The following is a 25,807-nucleotide window of genomic DNA, read 5'->3' on the forward strand; positions in this document are numbered from 1 at the left end:
GGAGACATTGGCATCTTTTATTGAAAGACCCTGTGTTGAAAGGAGTGCTACCACAACTTCCGCGCTTTATCTACAGAAAAGCCCCCAATTTGAAAGACAAACTCACTAGGAGTGCCTTACCATACCAGGTTCACCATCCTATAAGGAACAAAGGTTTTTTCAGATGTGGAACGTGCCAATCTTGTCGTGAGATCAAATCAAAAGAATCCAAATATGAGGAATTCACTGTGAAGGGAAATAAATACAAACTACACCAATTCATGACATGTCACACTACTAATGTGGTGTACTTAATTGAATGTAGTTGCAACCTGGTATATATAGGCCGGACCAGTAGAGCCCTGAAGACTAGGTTAAGCGAACACCTCCGTAACATTAAGAAGGGCCTAACCACACACTCCTTATCCAATCATTTCAAAGAAGTCCACAACTGCTCCACTAAGAACATCGTCCGTTTTCTAGCGATCGAGAATGTAAGGAATAACTGGAGATACAGAGACGAAGCTACGCGTCTGGCCAAAAGCGAAATGAAATGGATTCACAAAGTAAAAAGCCTCACCCCGTATGGACTCAATACAGACTTCGAGTTAAAATGGTTCCTCTAATCCCATTGTCACTTTCACCATTTCTTGTCATAACTCACGTTTCTCTTCCTTCAACCACCTATTTCTTTCATTTCCCACACTATAATAGTTCGGATATCCTTTATATTCAAATATGTTCATTTCAATATGCATTTTAATGATACAATTTATTGTCTCTAATATCAAACCAGGAGTAAGGGCAATGTTGCCCATTATCAAAATGGAGCCGTAATCCAGTAAGCATCTGATTTTAAGATCCTGACAGCATGCTTTACATAAAGGAATGCTTCCTGTTTAGATTCACTATATTCAAAGATTTTTACATTAGTAACTGAACTAAAAAGTATTATGGACAATACGAGATTCTGCACAAGATAAGACTTTACAATTCCATTTTATCTGAATGCGGGTGACCGTGACCGGAAGTACGATACCGGAAGCGATTGTGCGCTTCAAGTGCGTCTCACTCGATGAATCACCAGAAGCTCCGCCAAAGACAGACCGGAAGAACGTCACCGGAAGTGTCTATGCGTTCCATGGGCGATCCACCTGAAAGACATGCTAAAACGCCCCGCCGTTCCACGATCAAGAGCATTTTACAGTAATGTTACACAGACTGACAGGACTGTTATGCATTGCAAACGAACAGTTTAAAGGACTGGTTGGGAGAATACACGCAAACACTTATCCCAGCCGGGACCGGAAGTCATATAGATGTCACTTCCGGAAATCATGACGGGATTTTAAAATTTATAAGATGTTTATATAAGTTGTGTTTGTATGAAATCCACCATTTAGTGGTATGTTGTCAACATTCATTTATAAGATATTTAGGTAGATTTATCACTGTTGAGACATGACCTTTGAACCGGAAGTAATGGGAATCTAAGGTTTAAAAAGGATATCCTGTTTACTTCACTCTCACTGCCTGATGAAGGGTGATTCCCGAAACGCGTAGCAGCAGGAGAGTGGTATATTCACTGTACCCCAAACAGGTGAAAGGCTAACCAGACGATTGGAACGTGGACGAGGGAACCCGGTTCCGGAGCCAGTTACCCTAAGGTTACATCTTATACGCCCACTTTACACTTTCATCTGGTAATCCTCCACCTTTTTTTTTACCCCTCATTTGGGAGAAAAGAACTTTTACTAATCCAGATCTGCATTTTATGTGTGTTATTCTTGTTTTATTCTGTATTCGATCATTTATTGTATTAAAACTTCCCCTATTCAAATATACTACACTATATGCTTTATATCCTTTTTTTACATGTGGAATGAATTCAAGAGCATATGCATATAGGGAGTATTAAGGGAAGTATTATCTTTTTATTACACTCTCCATGTGTATTTCACGCATTTAGCGCACCCTATTACACCTACTTTATATATTCACCAATTCACAACGGTACAAGGGAATACCATTGGTGCAAAGGGGTAGCTGCTTTTGCTATTTGGCGCCATACTCGTTCTCTATACTTTCTCTATACCACTGTCCCAGTAATGAGTCTAAAGTTACCAATTTTGGCTGGGAGAAAAAGACCATCAAGATAGACGAGTTTATCACTTGTCATACGGATTATGTCATTTATGGCATAATATGTAAATGCAATTTATTGTATATAGGTAAAACTAAACGACAAGTCAAAATTTGATGGGCAGAACATGTCCGCAACATCATTAATGGTAATGTCAATCATCCCTTTTCTTTACACTTTAAAGAAAAACATGAAAAATCGGTTAAGGGTCTAAAGAGCTTTTGATCAATCAAATGGATACAAAATAATTGGAGAACAAGGGATAGAGATCATAGGTTAGCAAAAGCTGAAATGAGGAATATATATGAATTTAATAGCCTTAAACCCCATGGTCTAAACCACGATTTTGAAATCAGGTGGTTTCTGTAAATCGTGGTAGGCCCATTTTTGTCAGGATTTCATCTGTATGGATTTTAGGGATCACCCATTTTAAACTTTGCCATTTATACAGGGGGGCAAATGGAATATAGATGACATGCGGTGGACTTAATGGAAGCAGGGGAGGATTTTTGTTCCTGGGAACTGGCTGCCTGGTGCAGCTTCTTTCCTCTACCCATGCCTCTGGCCAGAAAGGATGCACCTCTGACCCGCTTGCCTTTCTGAGGCCGAAAGGACTGCATTTGATAATACGGTGCTTTCTTAGGCTGTGAGGGAACCTGAAGTAAAAAAGTCGACTTCCCAGCTGTTGCTGTGGATACGAGGTCCGAGAGACCGTCCCCAAACAATTCCTCACCCTTATAGGGTAAAACCTCCATGTGTTTTTTAGAATCAGCATCCCCCGTCCACTGCCGAGTCCATAATACTCTCCTGTCAGAAATGGACATTGCATTAATTCTAGATGCCAGCAGGCAAATGTCCCTCTGGGCATCTTGCATATATAAGACAACGTCTTTTATATGTTCCAGGGTTAGCAAAATAGTATCCCTGTCGAGGGAATCAATGTTGTCTGACAGGGTATCAGTCCATGCTGCTGCAGCACTGCACATCCAGGCTGAAGCAATAGCAGGTCTCAGTAGAGTACCAGAGTGTGTATACACAGACTTCAGGATAGCTTCCTGCTTTCTATCCGCAGGCCGCTTTAGGGCGGCCGTATCCTGAGACGGCAGTGCCACCCTTTTAGATAAGCGTGTGAGCGCCTTGTCCACCCTAGGGGATGTTTCCCAACGTTACCTATCCGTTGGCGGGAAAGGGTACGCCATCAGTAACCTCTTAGAAATCACTAGTTTCTTATCAGGGGAACACCACGCTTCTTCACACAATTCATTTAATTCATCAGATGGGGGAAAAGTCACTGGCTGCTTTTTCTCCCCAAACATAATACCCCTCTTGGTAGTAACCGGGTTCACGTCAGAAATGTGCAATACATCTTTCATTGCAGTAATCATGCATCGGATGGCCTTTGAAGACTGTACATTTGTCTCATCGTCATCTGTCAGACTCCGTGTCGACATCTGTGTCCACCATCTGAGCTAGCGGGCGTTTATGAGCCCCTGCCGGCTTCTGAGTCGTCTGGGCAGGCGCGGGCTGAGACCCCGGCTGTCCCAAGGCTGCTGCGTCATCGAACCTTTTATGTAAGGAGTTGACACTGTCGGTTAAGACCTTCCACATATCCATCTAATCAGGTGTCGGCCCCGTCGGGGGCGATACCACACTTATCTGCCCTTGCTCCGCCTCCACGTAACCCTCATCAAACATGTCGACACAGCCGTACCGACACACCGCACACACACAGGGAATGCTCAGACTGAGGACAGGACCCCACAAAGTCCTTTGGGGAGATAGAGAGAGAGTAAGCCAGCACACACCACAGCGCTATATAACACAGGGATTACACTTATAATAAGTGATTTACCCAATAGCTGCTAATTTATCTTATTTGCGCCTAAATTTATGTGCCCCCCCTCTCTTTTTTACCCTTCTTGCACCTGGATACTGCAGGGGAGAGCCTGGGGAGCTGCTTCCAGCGGAGCTGTGAAGGGAAAATGGCGCTGGTGTGCTGAGGAAGAAGGCCCCGCCCCCTCAGCGGCGGGCTTCTGTCCCGCGTTTTGCGTGTAGTAATGGCGGTTTTTTTTTACACATATACAGTGCTAGACTGTATATGTGTATGTTTAGTGCCAAAAAAGGTATAATAATTGCTGCCCAGGGCGCCCCCCTCCCCCCCAGCGCCCTGCACCCTACAGTGACCGGAGTGTGTGGTGTGCAGTGGGAGCAATGGCGCACAGCTGCGGTGCTGTGCGCTACCTTAATGAAGACAGGAGTCTTCAGCCGCCGATTTCGTCGTTCTTCTGGCTCTGCAAGGGGGACGGCGGCGCGGCTTCGGGAACGGATGATCGAGGTCAGGCCCTGTGTTCGAACCCTCTGGAGCTAATGGTGTCCAGTAGCCTAAGAAGCACAAGCTAGCTGCAAGCAGGTAGGTTTGCTTCTCTCCCTTCAGTTCCACGTAGCAATGAGTCTGTTGCCAGCAGATCTCACTGAAAATAAAAAACCTAACAAATACTTTCTTTTCTAGCAAGCTCAGGAGAGCCCACTAGGAGCATCCAGCTCTGGCCGGGCACAGAATCTAACTGAGGTCTGGAGGAGGGGCATAGAGGGAGGAGCCAGTGCACACCAGATAGTACCTAATCTTTCTTTTAGAGTGCCCAGTCTCCAGTAGCGGTTCTTGCCACGGGCAAGCAGGACTTTTGCCCGGGGCGCCGCCTTCCGGAGGGCGCTGGCGCCATCCGGAGGGCGCCGCACCGTGGCAAGATCCGCCACTGCTGCCCGCTGTGTCCCCCGTCCGCCTCCGCTGCCCGCTGCCGTCCCAGTCCTCGGCGCCTCCTGTGAAGGGAACTAGACGCTATGCGTCTAGTTTCCCTTCGTGGAGAGTAACTGCTGAGCGGTGCGCGATGACGTCATCGCGCACCGCACAGCAAAGGTCCTCTCCACGAAGGGAACTAGACGCATAGCGTCTAGTTTCTCTTCGTGGAGAGGACCTTTTGCTGTGCGGTGCGCGATGACGTCATCGCGCACCGCTCAGCATTCAAGCGGCGCTTTCAATGTACAGGGGGCGTGACTCACCACACCCCCTGTATTAGGCCACGCCCCTTTCCTGCCCGGGACGCTCTGCGCCCTTGAACCGGCCCTGCCAGTCTCCTGCGGAGCCCGTCTATTCCCCATGGTCCTTACGGAGTTCCCAGCATCCACTAGGATGTCAGAGAAATAAAGGAAACTCTCTGGAACTCCAGAGATGCACCCGGCTCCTTGGGTACATTTTTCTAAACTGAGTCTGGTAGGAGGGGCATAGAGGGGAGGAGCCAGCGCACACATACACACTAAAGGTTTTAAAGTGCTAGGCTCCAGTGGACAAGATCTATATCCCATGGTACGAAAGTACAGATACCCAGTATCCACTAGGATGTTAGAGAAAACGAGGAGGTGCCATCAATGCCCATGAAATGGGAACCTTGGCCAAAACATAGCAGTGTGGACTTACTGTCTATTGTACTTGTCCAGAAGATCCTCATCCAGGATATCTAGGTGAAGTACACCAGTGGGAGTGCTCACTCTAGTGACCACAGACCAAAATGCCATGACCACTAAAGGTAACAGATTGTTCCCCAGGAGCAAGACATGTAGGACACCTTTGCATAAAAGCTCAGGGGTGAAATTATTAAATTACATAAAACTTAAACGGACCTGCAGGAATCTGACAGAGGCTGCAGTCTTCTGAGGACTACCCAAAATCTTCCCCCATTCCTCTTCCTTTATTGGCCCTATAGTTATTTGATAGGGGAGACCTGAAAATTAGGGAATTGCGTTTGCAGGGAATGTCTGATCTTCTGGTACCGAAAAACATTTGTTAGGGATCCCAAACTCAGATCGGAACTGATCAAAGGACTTGTGAATACTACCAGCATAAAACTGCCCTACTGAGATTACTCCACACCACACAAAAATCTAGCATTCGAAGGCTTGCAAATCTGATCATATTCTAACCACCTGGTGAAGGATAGGGAGTCTAAACCCAGTTTCCCTCTCGACAACAGTGACCAGGAGAGCATGAAGATCCTAACCCTCACCAACCCTCAACCATGTCCTCAGATCTGCTAGTTGGGGTGCATATTAGTAAAGGCAAAAATTGGGTAATGCAAGCAACCTCTGGGTCTGCAGATCAAGGCTAATCTAACCATAGTACTTTGGTCCACCCATATCAAAAATGAACAAAACTATCAATCTTGTGGAAAACCTGTAGCAGAAGGGACTCCAGGGATTGCTGGGGGATGAACAACCATCTTAAGGATTTCTCTGCCCATTAGTGACATACTTGCATATAAGTCCAACTAGTTATTAGTGATCCATATGCAAGTATTTAAAGTGGGACACACATTGAAGCAACAGGACGGTCTATTCTCGAAGGATATGGGATTTATCACAGTTAATATGAAGGCCCAAAAAGATATCACATGCGTTCACCACTTGGAGCATATTGGTCAAGGAGGCATTCTAGTCGGACAAAAAGCGCATGTCATCTGTATCTAGCGCAAAGGCTTTGTATTTAGCTGGATGCTACTAAAACTCTCATCTACTCACTGGTCATCTCCAGATTGGACTATTGTAATTTTTTTCTATCTGACTTCCCTAACAAATGCCTCTCTCCACTCCAATCTATCCTCAATGCTGCTGCCCGGCTCATATTCATCTCCAAATGTATTACTTACACCTCCCCTCTCTTACAAGCTCTACACTGGCTTACAAGCTTCTCACAAGCCCTCACCCATTCCTCTCCCATATACATATCTGATCTTACCTCCCTTTATACTCCCACCCTCTTCACTCCACAAATATGTGCCGCCTGTCCTGCGAACTGATTACTTCTCCCATTCCTGCCTCAAAGGTTTTGGCCATAGTGCTTCCTAGCTCTGGAATTCTCCACCTCTCTACAAAACTTCAAACAGGCTCTCAAGACCCAGTTTTTCCTCAAACCCAGCAAACGCGCATCCTAACTCTCTGTCCTATGCTCACTGTCTACCCCATCTGTGTCACCCCTATTTGTCTGCCCCTACCCTTTAGAATGTAAGCTCTTATGAGCAGGGCCCTCTCCCCTCATATGCCTTTCCTTCTCTTACTTAGACTATCTTCTACTCTATACTTCCTACAATAGCACCTAAAAGTTGGTTTCTACCACCCTGATGCTTATTATAGTGTCAAGTTCCCTGATGCAGCAATGTTTATATACCATGTACTTGTCCTACAGTGTCTTGTACTATAAATCATTGTGTTCTTGTTTTGCTCATTTGTTTATGTCATTTGTTAGGGCAGAGGAACCCTTGAGGCACCATTTAATAGGATTTTGGTACCTGCCGGTAATTCCTTTTCTCGTAGTCCGTAGAGGATGCTGGGGTCCACATTAGTACCATGGGGGTATAGATGGGTCCACCAGGAGCCATTGGCCCTTTAAGAGTTTGAGAGTGTGGGCTGGCTACTCCCTCTATGCCCCTCCTACCAGACTCAGTCTAGAAACTGTGCCCGAGGAGATGACATACTTCGAGAGAAGGACTTAACACAGATAGTGGTGAGATTCATACCAGCTCACACATACAAGGCACGTCAAGACAACTAGCTTGAACTACTCAGCAACAGCTGAAACATTACTTACCAAGTAACAATGCAGTACTCAACTAAAATGAAGATGTACTGAACCAAATAACAACAGCAGGAAAACGAAGCGCTGGGCGGGCTCCCAGCATCCTCTACGGACTACGAGAAAAGGATTTACCGGTAGGTACCAAAATCCTATTTTATCTTACATCCTAGAGGATGCTGGGGTCCACGTTAGTACCATGGGGATGTACCAGAGCTCCCAGAATGGGAGGGAGAGCGCGGAGGCTCCTGCAGAACTGATTGACTGAACTTCAGATCATCAGAGGCCAAAGTATCAAACTTGTAGAACTTTGCAAACGTGTTCGACTCAGACCAAGTTGCAGCTCGGCAAAGTTGCCCTGCCGAGACACCACGGGCAGCCGCCCAGGAAGACCCCACTTTACAAGTAGAGTGAGCCTTAACAGATTTTGGACACGGCAGTCCTGGATAGTGAACCTAATCCAGCGAGAAATAGACTGCTTAGTAGCGGGACACCCAATTTTCTTAGGATCATATAGGACAAACAGAGAGTCCGACTTCCTGTGACGAGAAGTTCTCTTCACATAAATCTTCAGAGCCCTGACGACATCCAAGGACTTTGAAGTAATTGAGGAGTCAGTAGCCACTGGCACCACAATAAGTTGGTTTATATAAAAAGCCGACACAACCTTTGGAAAAAACTGCTGACAAGTCCGGAGCTCAGCTCTATCTTCATGGAAGATCAAGTAAGGGCTTTTGCATGATAAAGTCCCCAGCTCGGAGACACGTCTAGCAGAAGCTAAGTCCAAAAAAAGTGACCGCCTTTCATGTAAGAAATTTGAGCTCCACCTCCTGTAGAGGCTCGAACCAATCTGACTGGAGGAACTGCAACACTACGTTAAGGTCCCATGGCGCCGAAGGCGGTACAAAGGGAGGTTGGATATGCAGAACTCCCTTCAAAAAGGTCTGAACCTCAGTGAGGGCAGCCAATTGCTTCTGAAAGAAAATGGATAAGGCTGAAATCTGGACCTTCACAGCTCCCAACCTCAGACCCATATACACTCCTGCCTGCAGGAAGAGGAGGAAATGTCCCAGTTGAAATTCCACCACAGGAAACTTCTTGGACTCACACCAAGAAACATATTTCTTCCAAATACGATGGTAATGTTTTGACGTTACCCCTTTCCTAGCCTTATGAGGGTAGGAATAACTTTCTTCGGAATACCTTTCCGAGCAAGAATCAGGGGCTCAACTTCCATGTCGTCAAACGTAGCCGCGATAAGTATTGATAGGCGAATGGCCCCTGCTGCAACAGGTCCGCACGAAGAGGAAGAGGCCTTGGTTCTTCTTGCAGTAGATTCAGTAGGTCCGCGTACCAAGCACTTCTTGGCCAATCTGGGGCAATGAGGATCGCTTGAACCCTTGTTCTCCTTATGAGCTTTAGGATTCTTGGGATGAGTGGGAGTGGTGGAAACACGTACACTGACTGGAACACCCACGGAGACACCAGGGCGTCGCACTGCCACTGCCTGTGGGTCCCTCAACCTGGAACAATAACGCTGAAGCTTCTTGTTGAGATGAGAGGCCATCATATCAATTTGGGGCAATCCCCAAAGATCTGTTATTTCCTTAAAAACCTCTGGATGGAGTCCCCACTCTCCTGGATGGAGATCATGTATGCTGAGGAAGTCTGCTTCCCATTTATCTACTCCCGGAATGAAGATGGCTGACAGTGCCAACGCGTGTTTTTCTGTCCAGAGCAGTATTCTTGTCACCTCTGACATTGCCGCTCTGCTCTTCGTTCCGTTTATGTAAGCCACTGTTCTTACGTTGTCTGACTGCACTTGGATGGCCCGATTTCTCAGAAGAGGGGCCGCCTGAAGAAGACCGTTGTAGATGGCTCTTAGTTCCAGGATGTTGATGGGCAGGCCGGCTTCCAGGCTTGACCACCGTCCTTGGAAGGTTACTCCTTGAGTGACTGCTCCCCAGTCCCAGAGGCTCGCATCGGTTGTTAGCCGGACCCAGTCCTGAATCTCGAACCTGCGGCCTTCTAGGAGGTGAGGCAATTGGAGCCACCAGAGGAGAGAAATCCTTGCCCTTGGCGAAAGACGAATTCTCTGATGCATGTGGAGGTGAGATCCCGACCACTTGTCCAGGAGATCCAGCTGGAAGGGCCAAGCATGGAACCTCCCATACTGGAGAGCCTCGTAGGAGGCCACCATCTTTCCCAATAGGGGAATGCATTGATGAACCGACACCCGGGATGGCTTCAAGACATCCCGGAGCATGGATTGAATCACCAACGCTTTGTCCCGCGGAAGAAACACCCGCTGCGCTTCCGTATCCAGGATTATTCCCAGAAATGACAATCTCTGGGTTGGTTCCAAATGTGACTTTGGAAAATTCAGAATCCACCCGTGAGTCTGGAGCAGTCGCGTTGTGAGAACAATGGATTGCAGCAGCTTCTCCTTGGACCATGCCTTGATCAGGAGATCGTCCAGATAAGGAATGATGTTCACACCCTGCTTGCGGAGTAACATCATCATTTCTACCGTCACCTTTGTAAACACCCTCGGTGCTGTGGAGAGGCCGAATGGTAGGGCCTAGAACTGAAAATGACAGTCCAGCAACGCAAAGTGGAGATAAGCCTGATGCGGCAGCCAAATCGGAATGTGAAGGTACGAATCCTTGATATCCAGTGATACCAGGAATTCCCCCTCTTCCAGACCCGATATCACCGCCCTAAGAGACTCCATCTTGAACACCTTTAGAAAAGGGTTCAACGATTTTAGGTTCAGAATGGGACTGACTGAACCATCTGGTTTCGATACTACGAAAAGGTTCGAATTGGTAACCCTTCGTCAGCATGTGAGGTGGTACCGGCACAATGACCTGTGCCTCCACCAGCTTTTGGACAGCGTCTTGAAGCACTGTGCTGTCCTCCAACAGAGTTGGTAAACCCAACTTGAAAATAGGATTTTAATATACCTACCGGTAAATCCTTTTCTCGTAGTCCATAGAGGATGTTGGGGAGCATCATAGACCATGGGGTATAGACAGGTCATGTGGAGCCTTGGGCACTATAAAATTAAATGTCACAGTGACATCACTTATATCTATAGTAATAATACAGGGACATGACTGGGGAGGTGAGGGGATTTGGGAGTGTCACCGTGACATCACTTATATCTATAGTAATAATACAGGGACATGACTGGGGAGGTGAGGGGATCTGTGAGTGTCACAGTGACATCACATATCTATAGAAATAATAGAGTCATGACTGGAGAGGTGAGGGGATCAGTAAATGTAAACAGTGATATTTAGTGTCTGCTTCAATACAAAAGAATACACAGTAGTGAAGAAGACATCCGGTGAGTATGGAGCACTCGGCAACCATCTGCATGTGTCAGAAGGACTGAGCAGGACCCAGATCCCCATCACAGTATCTCCACCTCACTCATTGCTACATGAGATAGACCGTGACCAGAAGACCCTGTAACTCACCAACAAGATCATTCAGCTGCTGACTGGAGAGGTGACTGCTGGGAAAGGGACATTATACAGTAACACCAGGAGATGTGTCTGGGTGATGACTGGAGAGGTGACTGCTGGGAATGGGACATTATACAGTAACACCAGGGGATGTGTCTGGGTGATGACTGTATCATTGTGTGTGTCAGGTTCCTATAAGGTGTCAGGATGTCACTGTCTATCTCTCCATGCAGGAGGGGGAGTATATAGAGGAACACAGGGGTCTGTACAAGGACGTGATGATGGAAAATCACCGGCCCCTCACATCGCTGGGTAAGAGGAGACTGTCATGTTGGGGGCCCCTATATACACACATCATCTGATAATCACATATATACACTGTACTCAGTCACTGTGTGTCTCCTACAGATGGTCCCAGTAACAGAGATACCCCAGAGAGATGTCACCATCCTCTGTATTCCCAGGATTGTACAGAGGAGAATCACAGGATCCCACAGGAGGATCAGGTAGGTGGGATTTAGGGTATCACTCATATACCAAAGTCACTCACTGTATGATCTGTAGAACAGCTGTGTCATTTTGTTATGATGGTTTATTAGGAGGAAGAACTGACTGATTTTATGGCAGAAGACACAGAGGGAGAAGAAGAGACGCATGTGAGTGATCTGAAGGCAGAAGATACAGAGGGAGAAGAAGCGACGTATGTGAGTGATATGAAGGCTGAAGATATAAAGGGAGAAGAAGAGACGTATGTAAGTGATATGAAGGCAGAAGATCTAGAGAGAGAAGAGACGTATGTGACTAATATGAGGGCAGGAGATACAAAGGAAGAAGAGATGTATGTGAGGGATGCTAAACAGGAAGAGGAAAAGCCTTCAGATATCAGCACAGGTGAATAATAAGCAATTATTACAGAAACGAGTCACACATTCTCCCTACTAAATTTTGTCTTGCGTCCTAGAGGATGCTGGGGACTCCGTAAGGACCATGAGGATAGACGGGCTCCGCAGGAGACATGGGCACTTTAAGAAAGACTTTAGGTATGGGTGTGCACTGGCTCCTCCCTCTGTGTCCCTCCTCCAGACCTCAGTTTGCTACTGTGCCCAGAGGAGACTGGGTGCATTACAGGGAGCTCTCCTGAGTTTCCTGTCAGAAAGTATTTTGTTAGGTTTTTTATTTTCAGGGAGCCTGCTGGCAACAGACTCCCTGCATCGAGGGACTGAGGGGAGAGAAGCAGACCTACTTCTGTGAGTTTCAAGGCTCTGCTTCTTAGGCTACTGGACACCATTAGCTCCAGAGGGATCGGTACGCAAGTCTCACCCTCGCCGTCCGTCCCAGAGCCGCGCCGCCGTCCTCCTCACAGAGCCGGAACATAGAAGCCTTCAAAGGCGGCAGAGTACTTCATGATCTTCACTGAGGTAATGCACAGCGATGAATCTGTGCGCCATTGCTCCCATACACCTCACACATGGCAGTCACTGTAAGGGTGCAGGGCGGGCACCCTGGGCAGCATATAAACCTCTTTCTGGCAAAAATAGGTATATATACAGTTGGGCACTGTGTATATATAATGAGCCCCCGACAGTTTTCAGTATATTTGAGCGGGACAGATGCCAGCCGCAGAGGGGGTGGGGCTTCTCCCTCAGCACTCACCAGCGCCATTTTCTCCACAGCACAGCGCTGAGAGGAAGCTCCCCGGACTCTCCCCTGCTTAACCATGGTGAAAGAGCGTTTTGAAGAAAGTGGGGGGGGGCACATAATTTGGCGCATTTATATATGTACAAACAGCGCTACTGGGTAAACATATATTTATATAGTGTTTTTTCCTGGGTCATATAGCGCTGGGTGTGTGCTGGCATACTCTCTCTCTCTGTCTCTCCAAAGGGCCTTGTGGGGGAACTGTCTTCAGATAAGAGGATTTCCTGAGTGTGTGGTGTGTCGGTACGCGTGTGTCGACATGTCTGAGGTAGAAGGCTTTCAGGGGGAGGAGGAGGAGAGAATGAGTGTGGTGTCTCCGTCGACAACGCCGACACCTGACTGGATGGATATGTGGAAGGTTTTCAGTGCTAATGTAAATTTATTGCACAAAAGATTAGACAAAGCTGAAGCTAAGGAACAGCCAGGGAGTCAAACCATGTCTGTCCCTATGTCGCAGGGACCTTCGGGGTCTCAAAAGCGCCCACTATCCCAAATTGTAGATACAGATACCGACACGGATTCTGACTCCAGTGTCGACTACAATGATGCAAAATTACAGCCAAAGGTGGCAAAATGTATTCGATATATGATCATTGCAATAAAAGATGTTTTGCATATCACAGAGGAACCCCCTGTCCCTGACACGAGGGTACACATTTATAAGGGAAAGAAACCTGAGGTAACCTTTCCCCCTTCACATGAGTTGAACGAATTATGTGAAAAAGCTTGGGAATCTCCAGACAAAAAAATGCAGATTCCCAAAAGGATTCTTATTGCGTATCCTTTCCAGCCAACGGACAGGATACGGTGGGAATCCTCCCCTAGGGTGGACAAGGCATTAACACGCTTATCCAAAAAGGTAGAGCTGCCATCCCAAGATACGGATACCCTCAGGGACCCTGCTGACCGCAAGCAGGAGGTTATCTTGAAGTCCATTTACACACATTCTGGTACCTTACTCAGACCGGCGATTGCGTCGGCCTGGGTTTGTAGCGCGGTAGCAGCATGGACAGATACCTTATCAGCGGATATTGAGACCCTAGATAAGGATACCATTTTATTGACCCTAGGGCATATAAAAGATGCGGTCTTATATATGAGAGATGCTCAAAGAGACATTAGTCTACTGGGTTCTAGAATCAACGCGATGTCCATTTCTGCTAGACGAGTCCTATAGACCCGGCAATGGACAGGTGATGCCGACTCAAAGAGGCATAGGGAGTTTTTACCTTACAAGGGTGAGGAATTGTTTGGGGAAGGTCTCTCGGACCTGGTCTCCACAGCTACAGCTGGTAAATCAAATTTTCTACCTTAAATTCCCTCACAGCCTAAGAAAGCGCCACATTATCAAATGCAGTCCTTTCGATCACAAAGAAACAAGAAAGTACGAGGTGCGTCCTTTCTTGCCAGTGTTAAGGGCAGAGGAAAAAAGCTGTACAACACAGCTAGTTCCCAGGAACAGTAGTCCTCCCCAGCCTCTACAAAATCCACCGCATGACGCTGGGGCTCCGCTACAGGAGTCCGCCCCAGTGGGGGCACGTCTTCGAGTTTTCAGCCACATCTGGGTTCACATCAGGTGGATCCCTGGGCAATAGAAATTGTTTCCCAGGGTTACAAGCTGGAATTCGAAGAGGTGCCTCCTCGCCGGTTTTTCCAATCAGCCTACCAGCTTCTCGCCCGGAAATGGAGATAGTGTTAAATGCAATTCACAAATTGTATCTTCAACGGGTGGTGGTCAAGGTTCCCCTGCTTCAACAAGGGAAGGGATATTACTCAACACTATTTGTGGTCCCGAAACCGGACGGTTCGGTCAGACCCATTTTAAATTTAAAATCCCTGAATCTATACTTGAAGAGGTTCAAGTTCAAGATGAAATCGCTCAGAGCGGTCATCGCCAGCCTGGAAGGGGGGGATTTTATGGTATCTCTGGGCATAAAGGATGCATACCTTCATGTTCCCATTTATCCACCTCATCAGGCGTACCTGAGATTTGCGGTACAGGATTGTCATTACCAATTTCAGAAGTTGCCGTTTGGGCTTTCCACGGCCCCGAGGATTTTCACCAAGGTAATGGCGGAAATGATGGTGCTCCTGCGCAAGCAAGGTGTCACAATTATCCCGTACTTGGACGATCTCCTCATAAAAGCGAGATCAAGAGAGCAGTTACTGAACAGCGTGTCACTTTCACTGAAGGTGTTACAGCAACACGGCTGGATTCTTAATATCCTGAAATCGCAGTTGGTTCCTACGACTCGTCTGACTTTTTTGGGCATGATTCTGGATACAGACCAGAAAAGGGTTTATCTTCCGATAGAAAAAGCTCAGGAACTCATGACTCTAGTCAGGAACTTATTGATGCCAAAACAGGTGTCAGTGCATCACTGCACTCGAGTCCAGGGAAAGATGGTGGCATCATACGAAGCCATTCCCTTCTGCAGGTTCCATGCAAGGACTTTCCAATGGGACCTATTGGACAAGTGGTCCGGGTCACATCTACAAATGTATCGGTTGATCACCCTGTCCCCCAGACCCAGGGTATCTCTCCTGTGGTGGCTGCAGAGTGCTCACCTTCTAGAAGGCCGCAGGTTCGGCATTCAGGACTGGATCCTGGTGACCACGGACGTGAGCCTCCGAGGTTGGGGAGCAGTCACGCAGGGACGAAACTTCCAAGGTCTTTGGTCAAGTCAAGAGACTTGTCTTCACATCAACATCCTGGAACTGAGGGCCATATACAACGCCCTACGTCAAGCGGAGACCTTACTGCACGACTGACCAGTTCTGATCCAGTCAGACAACATCACTGCAGTGGCTCATGTAAACCGCCAAGGCGGCACAAGGAGAAGAGTGGCAATGGCGGAAGCCGCCAGGATTCTTCGCTGGGCGGAAAATCATGGAAGCGCACTGTCAGCAGTGTTCATTCCGGCAGTGGACAACTGGGAAGCAGACTGTCTCAGCAGACACGACCTGCATCCAGGAGAGTGGGGACTTCATCAGGAGGTCTTCGCACAGATTGCAAGTCAGTGGGGACTGCCCCAGATAGACATGATGGCATCCCGCCTCAACAAAAAGCTGCAGAGGTATTGCGCCAGATGAAAAGACCCTCAGGCGGTAGCTGTAGACGCCTTAGTGACACCGTGGGTGTTCCAGTCGGTCTATGTGTTTCCTCCTCTTCCTCTTATCCCAAAGGTGTTGAGAATAATAAGGAAAAGAGGAGTACAGACAATTCTCATTGTTCCAGATTGGCCACGAAGGACCTGGTATCCGGATCCACTGGAAATGCTCACCGAAGATCCATGGCCTCTTCCTCTACGACAGGACCTGTTGCAACAGGGGCCCTGTCTGTTCCAAGACTTACCGCGGCTGCGTTTGACGGCATGGCGGTTGAACGCCGGATCCTAGCGGAAAAGGGCATTCCGGATGAGGTCATTCCTACTCTGATAAAGGCTAGGAAGGACGTGACAGCTAAACATTATCACCCTATATGGCGAAAATATGTTGCTTGGTGTGAGGCCAGGAATGCTCCTCCGGAAGAATTCCATCTGGGCCGTTTCCTTCACTTCCTACAAACTGGAGTGAATTTGGGCCTAAAATTAGGCTCCACTAAGGTTCAGATTTCGGCCTTATCCATTTTCTTTCAAAAGGAATTGGCTTCTCTCCCAGAAGTACAGACTTTTGTAAAGGGAGTGCTGCATATTCAGCCTCCTTTTGTACCTCCGGTGGCGCCTTGGGACCTTAACGTGGTGTTGAGTTTCCTTTAGTCGCACTGGTTTGAACCACTTAAAACAGTGAAACTAAAATATTTCACTTGGAAAATTGTCATGTTGTTAGCCTTGGCTTCGGCTAGGCGAGTGTCGGAATTGGCGGCTTTGTCTCATAAAAGCCCCTATCTAGTTTTCTATATGGATAGAGCGGAATTGCGGACCCGCCCTCAATTTTTGCCTAAGGTGGTGTCATCTTTTCATATGAACCAAGCTATTGTGGTGCCTGTGGCTACGCGCGACTTGGAGGATTCCGAGTCCCTTGATGTAGTCAGGGCTTTGAAAATTTACGTGGCCAGAACGGCTAGAGTCAGATAAACAGAAGCACTGTTTGTCCTATATGCGGCCAACAAGGTTGGCGCCCCTGCTTCAAAGCAGACTATTGCTCGCTGGATCTGTAACACGATTCAGCAGGCTCATTATACGGCTGGATTGCAGTTACCAAAATCGGTCAAGGCCCATTCCACTAGGAAGGTGGGCTCTTCTTGGGCGGCTGCCCGAGGGGTCTCGGCACTACAGCTGTGCCGAGCTGCTTCTTGGTCGGCTTCAAACACCTTTGCAAAATTCTATAAGTTTGATACCCTGGCTGAGGAGGACCTCCTGTTTGCTCAATCGGTGCTGCAGAGTCATCCGCACTCTCCCGCCCGTTTGGGAGTTTTGGTATAATCCCCATGGTCCTTACGGAGTCCCCAGCATCCTCTAGGACGTAAGAGAAAATAAGATTTTAAACCTGCCGGTAAATCTTTTTCTCGTAGTCCGTAGAGGATGCTGGGCGCCCGTCCCAAGTGCGGACTACTTCTGCAAGACTTGTATATAGTTTTGCTTACATAAGGGTTATGTTATAGTTTTCATCGGTCTTGGACTGATGCTATGTTGTTTTCATACTGTAAACTGGTTAGTATATCACAAGTTATACGGTGTGATTGGTGTGGCTGGTATGAATCTTGCCCTTGGATTAACAAAAATCCTTTCCTCGTACTGTCCGTCTCCTCTGGGCACAGTATCTCTAACTGAGGTCTGGAGGAGGGGCATAGAGGGAGGAGCCAGTGCACACCCATACCTAAAGTCTTTCTTAAAGTGCCCATGTCTCCTGCGGAGCCCGTCTATCCCCATGATCCTTACGGAGTCCCCAGCATCCTCTACGGTCTACGAGAAAAAGATTTACCGGTAGGTTTAAAATCTTATTATTACAACAATCTTTCCTCCTTCATCCACAGGGGACACTGGAGGCTAATGACAGTGGGGTGTAGACGGGGGCATAAGTAGAGTCAGCACTTTAAATTTATAAGTGTGACTGGCTCCTCCTCCTCTATGCCCCCTCTCCAGTTATAAAATGTGCCAGAGGGAGCTGGTTGCTCTCTTGGCTTTCTCTAGATTTTTTTTTTTTATCAAAGCTGCGATCTCTAGCAGGGGATGGGCAGACAGCACTGCTCCTGTCTGCCTGCGATGTGGGAGCTGTCAGGGGAACCCGTTCCCACCTCTTGAGGTTGGTGCCCAGGTTCCCGGCTGCAGAGACATCAGTCTCTGTGTCAGTCCCAACATGGCCGCTTGCATTCGGATCACCCCCAGGCCACCGACCAGCACGGCAGCCGTGAGTATACCCAGGCTCCCTGACTAGCGGAGAGTCTAGGGGTCAGTAAACAGCCCGTTGCACGCTCTACACCATGGCACTGCTGGGCGCATATACAGATTCCTACACAGTGACAGCGCTGATATGTAAAACATTTGTTAAATGTGCCAACTTGGACATTGAAGGTGCGAAGATTAGCTCAGTGCAGACTAAGGTACCCAGGAGGTGTCTCTGTTCTGTTACTCAAGTAAGGCTGGTATTCAGTTTCACAAGCTCCAGCAGTGTTCATGCCACAGAAATCGTGTCAGCTTTATCCTCTTGAAGGATAGAGAGGCCTCCAGATCACAGAGGGCAGCGTAGATGCCTACATCAGGACCGGCTTGGGCGCAGGCTCTGTCAGTGGCGGGTATAACCAAGATATTGGGTCCTACAGGAGAGGCCCTTTTACCGTCTGGTGTCTTATCAGATGACTCTTTGATGGAGGAACAGTCTTCCACACTTGAGACAGGAAATCTCCGACGAAAGTCACTCCCTAGAAGCACTCGGAGGTCAATTACAAGGACATAGAGCCAATGATCCTGGCAGTGGTTCAGGCACCTGAGGTCACCAACCACGGACCTTCGCAACCTTCCCTTTTTGGGAAGAAACAAGGATCTTTGGTCATTTCCCAACAGGAATTAGATGACCAGATAACATTACCTTGGAAATATAAAAAGTTTCATGGCTTCTGCTTGCCTCTTCCTTTTTTTTTTTCTCCCACAGAAAGCAGAGTACGGTAGGAGACTCCTCCAACAGGGGAACTTTATGCGTCACGTCTGTCAAAGACAACTGTACTACCAGTTTGGTGCTACTTCCCTAAAGGAACCATCAAATTGTAAGTTGGAGACTACGCTTGAGTCTAATTTCACTGTGGGAGGGGTAATCTTTCGCCCTGCTCTTGTTGGTTCCTGGATTTACATGGCTATTGATGCCTGGGCCAAGGGGCTGTCAACAGGGTAGCAAGCTGGTCTCCCAGGAGCTGATCTTGTCACTTGCAGTACTCATTTGTTAATCTGCTCTTGGTTTAGAGGATGCTTTTAGAGATGTGCTCTCTCCTGTTCTACATTGGCAATCTCAGCCCATAGAGCCCTATGGCTTCGCGATTGGCAGACAGATGCAGAATCAGTAGAAACTCATTTTCAGGTGACTCCACACAGAACATATTCTGACCCGTCTTTGTGGTCCTTTCATGTACCTGAGGTAGAGGTTGAACTGCAGCAGTCTCTTGAACCAGGATCTTAAGACTACCAGCAGACCAGCTGCATGACTGGCTACCCTCTCACGGAGAAGCCTGGTCTCCCAGGGGTACATAATAGATTTCCTTTTCCAAACCGTTCATCGTTTCTTCACCTCTGGTTGTAAGTGCAGATATCTGCTTTCTTAATGTTTTTTCCAGAGCATTCTGGTCTTAATACAGGAACTGCTGAATTTTTTTCTCAAGGCGGTGATTTGTCTTCAGCCTCCCTTTGTTCCTCCCACTGCACCTTGGGACCTAAACCTGGTTCTGTTTTTCCTCCAGTCCTCCTTCTTCGAGCTGTTGAAGATGGCTGACTTCAAATTTCTCTCCTGGAAGACTGTGATTCTTCTCGCTTTGGCTTCAGCCAGACGGGTCTTGGAACTGAGAGCTCTCTTGCGTCGCTCTGCTTATCTAATCTTCCAGAGGGTTAGCGTGAAACTCTGCACAATGCAGGAATTTCTGCATCAGGTGTTTTCTTTCCAATTAACCAGACCATAGTGTTACCTGATCTTTTGGAGGATTCTACATCCTCACAATCCTTGGAGGTGGTACAGGCCCTGCACATCTCTGTAGACCAGACGGCTCAGCTGAGGAAATCAGAGACACTTTGTCCTCTATGTTGTTGATACGCTGTGTTGGCCTGCGTCAACGCTGACATCTCGCTGTATTTGCCTGCCTATTCAACAGGCCTATTTGGCTTCCTCTCAAACTCCACCTTCATCCAATTCTGCACACTCCACAGGTTTGGGACCTTCAGGGGCAGCTGCCCGAGGGGTTTCAACTATGCAACCTGTGTCGTGCGGCTACCTGGTCTGGCCAAACGACTTTGGTCAGATTCTACTGGTTTGAGATCTTTGCAGCTCTATGTTGCAGGTTTCACAGCGCTCACCTACCTGTGTAGAGTGCTCTGAGGTGTCCCCAATGTCATTGGCCTCCAGTGTCCCCTAGTGGATGAAGGAGAAAATTGGATTTTGGTTCTTACCGGTAAATCCATTTCTCTGATTCCACAGAGGACACTGGATGCCTGTCCTGCGCTGCTTTTCCTGTCATTGCATGTGTGGTGTTATGTTGTGACTGCATCTGTTTATGCATATTGTTCTATGAATTATCAGATTCTGTTTCATATGTTTAACCTCCCCTAGAGTTGTGTTCTCTCTGTCTCTCCTCTGGCTCAGTTTCTCTTAACTGGTCTGGAGGGGGGCATAGAGGCGTAGGAGCTAGTCACACGTATAAATTTAAAGGGTCGGCTCCACTTATTCACCCATCTATACCCCACGGTCATTAGCCTCCACTGTCCCCTGTGGAATCAGAGAAATGGATTTACCGGTAAGTACCAAAATCCTGTTTTCTCTGTCAGTCTAAACTAATGAGGGAGTTGAGAGCCATCAGCCCCTATTATACTCCGGCTCTACCCCTCACATCATGTCACTGTGTTACCAGCCCAGAGTTCTGACCAGTCTCCTCCCCACACTCTCTGGTGTATCTCATACATCAGGAGCCATCAGCCCCTATTATACTCCTGCTCTCCCCCTCACATCATGTCACTGTGTGTTACCAGCCCAGAGATCTGACCAGTCTCCTCTCCACACTCTCTGGTGTATCTCGTACATCAGAAGCCATCAACCGCTATTATACTCCTGCTCTCCCCCTCACATCATATCACTCTGTGTTACCAGCCCAGAGATCTGACCAGTCTCCTCCCCACACTCTCTGGTGTATCTCGTACATCAGAATCCATCAGCCCCTATTATACTCCTGCTCTCCCCCTCACATCATGTCACTGTGTGTGTTACCAGCCCAGAGATCTGACCAGTCTCCCCACCACACTCTCTGGTGTATATCGTACATCAGGAGCCATCAGCCCCTATTATACACTCCTGCATGGGGGATTGGAACATAAAACTAAGGCATTCATTTTCCTCCATGTGATAGGAGAGCATGTGCGGGACATGTATAACAGTCATTATATATGGTCTTCCCCAGTATTATGTGGCACACTCAAAGTATTTATGGTGTACCAAGTACAAACCTATGGGAATAGGAGTGAGATTATATAAAGATGAATTATGCCTTTGCTATGGGGATACTTAGTTATCTTCTTTATTTCTACCAGGTGGAAACAATACAAGGAATACCTCGGAGGGACATGTCGTTTCATTTCCAGATTTTAAATTCAAAGATGAGAACATCACACGAGGCTCTCCAGACAGAAACCTAAATATACATCCAGCATTTCACAGTGCAGATATATCTTCTGATCCCTATATTCCTGAGGAATGTTCTCCTAGTAACTCAAATATCGCTGCACATAGTACAGATCGTAACAGTGATAGAATAAACAAATATGATCGAAGTCACACAGGAAAGAAACTATTAAAGTGTTCTGAGTGTGGGGAATTGTTTACACGGAAATCACTTCTTGTTATACATCAGGGATATCACACAGGTGAGAAACCATTTCCACATTCTGAGCGTGGGAAATGTTTTACACAGAAATCACATCAAGTTAAACATAAGAGAAGTCACACAGGGGTGAATCCATTTTCGTGTTATGAGTGTGGGGAATGGTTTCCACGGAAAACACTTCTTGTTAGACATCGGGGATATCACACAGCTGAGAAACCATCTCTGTGTTACGAGCATGGAGATTTTTTTACACAGAAATCAGATCTTGTTGCACATGAGTGAAAGTCACACAAGTGAGAATATATTTCCATGTTATGAGTGTGGGGAATTGTTTACACGAAAATCACTTCTTAATAGACATCAGAACTCACACAGGTGAGAAACCATTTCCGTGCTCTGAGTGTGGGAAATGTTTTATATGGAAATCAGGTCTGGTTACACATCAGAGAACTCACACAGATGAGAGACCATTTTCTTGTTCTGAGTGTAAGAAATGTTATGCCACGAATACACGCCTAGCTAGACATCAGGGAGCTCAGCACAGGTAAAAACCTGTGTAAGACGTCAGAAATACCCATTTGAATTTCCTCTAATTGGCAGACTGGAAATGGTTGCATTAATGTTTTGCATATTAGAAAACCAATAACATTTGTGTTTAGCCCCTTTCTCCCAGAAGGATTTAAAGCATTTTACATATTTGTACAAGGTGAGACAGCCATCTTGGTTGTGCACAATTGCTGTCCTGAGTAATAACTCACATCCTTTCGTGCTCCCATGAAGCTTTTAGTCTAATTCCGTATCGCACCCCAGGTTTCATTCTTGTCAGAAACCGCTTAATCTACCAGTCTGCTTTTGATCTTTTTGGGAGAAAAGCAGTGGAAAACCATGCAAGTGTAACGGGGGTAATCCACGCTAGATTTTGAATAACTGTATTGTGCTATTATGCTAGTGCCTCCACCCAAGCCTCAAAGGTTATGTTCCCCAGGAGTAGGCTTGGGAAAAATCCCCTGAGGTCAGATAATATGCAATAACAATCGGTCTAGCAAGACTCATGTAACATCAATTACTATAGTAAAAGAATTAATCACATATTGAAGAAAAAAATAAGAATTTACTTACCGATAATTCTATTTCTCATAGTCCGTAGTGGATGCTGGGAACTCCGTAAGGACCATGGGGAATAGCGGCTCCGCAGGAGACTGGGCACAAAAGTAAAGCTTTAGGACTACATGGTGTGCACTGGCTCCTCCCCCTATGACCCTCCTCCAAGCCTCAGTTAGGATACTGTGCCCGGACGAGCGTACACAATAAGGAAGGATTTATGAATCCCGGGTAAGACTCATACCAGCCACACCAATCACACCGTACAACCTGTGATCTGAACCCAGTTAACAGCATGATAACAGAGGAGCCTCTGGAAAGATGGCTCACAATCACAATAACCCGATTTTTGTAACAATAACTATGTACAAGTATTGCAGACAATCCGCACTTGGGATGGGCGCCCAGCATCCACTACGGACTATGAGAAATAGAATTATCGGTAAGTAAATTCTTATTTTCTCTGACGTCCTAGTGGATGCTGGGAACTCCGTAAGGACCATGGGGATTATACCAAAGCTCCCAAACAGGCGGGAGAGTGCGGATGACTCTGCAGCACCGAATGAGAGAACTCCAGGTCCTCCTCAGCCACGGTATCAAATTTGTAGAATTTAGCAAACGTGTTTGCCCCTGACCAAGTAGCTGCTCGGCAAAGTTGTAAAGCCGAGACCCCTCGGGCAGCCGCCCAAGATGAGCCCACTTTCCGTGTGGAATGGGCTTTTACAGATTTTGGCTGTGGCAAGCCTGCCACAGAATGTGCAAGCTGAATTGTACTACAAATCCAACGAGCAATAGTCTGCTTAGAAGCAGGAGCACCCAGCTTGTTGGGTGCATACAGGATAAACAGCGAGTCAGATTTTCTGACTCCAGCCGTCCTGGAAACATATATTTTCAGGGCCCTGACTACGTCCAGCAACTTGGAGTCCTCCAAGTCCCTAGTAGCCGCAGGTACCACAATAGGCTGGTTCAAGTGAAACGCTGAAACCACCTTAGGGAGAAATTGAGGACGAGTCCTCAATTCTGCCCTGTCCGTATGAAAAATTAGGTAAGGGCTTTTATATGACAAAGCCGCCAATTCTGAGACACGCCTGGCTGAAGCCAGGGCCAACAGCATTACCACTTTCCATGTGAGATATTTTAAGTCCACAGTGGTGAGTGGTTCAAACCAATGTGATTTTAGGAACCCCAAAACTACATTGAGATCCCAAGGTGCCACTGGAGGCACAAAAGGAGGCTGTATATGCAGTACCCCTTTGACAAACGTCTGAACCTCAGGAACTGAAGCCAGTTCTTTCTGGAAGAAAATCGACAGGGCCGAAATTTGAACCTTAATGGACCCTAATTTTAGGCCCATAGACAGTCCTGTTTGCAGGAAATGCAGGAAACGACCCAGTTGAAATTCCTCTGTAGGGGCCTTCCTGGCCTCGCACCACGCAACATATTTACGCCAAATGCGGTGATAATGTTTTGCGGTTACATCCTTCCTGTCTTTGATCAGGATAGGGATGACTTCATCCGGAATGCCTTTTTCCTTCAGGATCCGGCGTTCAACCGCCATGCCGTCAAACGCAGCCGCGGTAAGTCTTAGAACAGACAGGGTCCTTGCTGGAGCAGGTCCCTTCTTAGAGGTAGAGGCCACGGATCCTCCGTGAGCATCTCTTGAAGTTCCGGGTACCAAGTCCTTCTTGGCCAATCCGGAGCCACGAATATAGTGCTTACTCCTCTCCATCTTATAATTCTCAGTACCTTGGGTATGAGAGGCAGAGGAGGGAACACATACACTGACTGGTACACCCACGGTGTTACCAGAGCGTCTACAGCTATTGCCTGAGGGTCCCTTGACCTGGCGCAATACCTGTCGAGTGTTTTGTTGAGGCGGGACGCCATCATGTCCACCTTTGGTTTTTCCCAACGGTTTATAATCATGTGGAAGACTTCTGGGTGAAGTCCCACTCTCCCGGGTGGAGGTCTTGTCTGCTGAGGAAGTCTGCTTCCCAGTTGTCCACTCCCGGAATGAATACTGCTGACAGTGCTATCACATGATTTTCCGCCCAGCGAAGAATCCTTGCAGCTTCTGCCATTGACTGCTTCTTATGCCACCCTGTCTGTTTACGTGGGTGACTGCCGTGATGTTGTCCGACTGGATCAACACCGGCTGACCTTGAAGCAGAGGTCTTGCTAAGCTTAGAGCATTGTAAATGGCCCTTAGCTCCAGGATATTTATGTGAAGTGATGTCTCCAGGATTGACCATAAGCCCTGGAAATTTCTTCCCTGTGTGACTGCTCCCCAGCCTCGCAGGCTGGCCTCCGTGGTCACCAGGACCCAGTCCTGAATGCCGAATCTGCGGCCCTCTAGAAGATGAGCACTCTGCAACCACCACAGGAGGGACACCCTTGTCCTTGGTGACCGGGTTATCCGCTGATGCATCTTAAGATGCGACCCGGACCATTTGTCCAGCAGGTCCCACTGGAAAGTTCTTGCGTGGAATCTGCCGAATGGCTTTGCTTCGTAGGAAGCCACCATTTTTCCCAGAACCCTTGTGCATTGATGCACTGAGACTTGGCTCGGTTTTAGGTGGTTCCTGACTAGCTCGGATAACTCCCTGGCTTCCTCCTCCGGGAGAAACACCTGTTTCTGAACTGTGTCCAGAATCATCCCTAGGAACAGAAGACGAGTCGTCGGAACCAGCTGCGATTTTGGAATATTGAGAATCCAACCGTGCTGTCGCAACACTACCTGAGATAGTGCTACACCGACCTCCAACTGTTCCCTGGATCTTACC

General features: G+C 47.4%; 1 protein-coding gene across 1 annotated transcript; it reads left to right on the forward strand.

Annotated features, from left to right (window-relative positions):
- The first annotated feature begins 11,451 nt into the window (after positions 1-11,451).
- LOC135057485 (zinc finger protein 436-like) lies at positions 11,452-22,515 on the forward strand. Its single transcript, XM_063963365.1, has 4 exons — positions 11,452-11,527; positions 11,624-11,721; positions 11,815-12,106; positions 21,631-22,515. The coding sequence occupies exons 1-4, from the start codon at positions 11,494-11,496 to the stop codon at positions 22,203-22,205; spliced, it is 999 nt and encodes a 332-aa protein (XP_063819435.1). The 5' UTR covers positions 11,452-11,493; the 3' UTR covers positions 22,206-22,515.
- The last annotated feature ends 3,292 nt before the right edge of the window (positions 22,516-25,807 follow it).

The sequence above is a fragment of the Pseudophryne corroboree genome, chromosome 3 (genome assembly GCF_028390025.1).
Source record: "Pseudophryne corroboree isolate aPseCor3 chromosome 3, aPseCor3.hap2, whole genome shotgun sequence".
In the NCBI taxonomy this organism is placed as follows: domain Eukaryota; kingdom Metazoa; phylum Chordata; class Amphibia; order Anura; family Myobatrachidae; genus Pseudophryne; species Pseudophryne corroboree.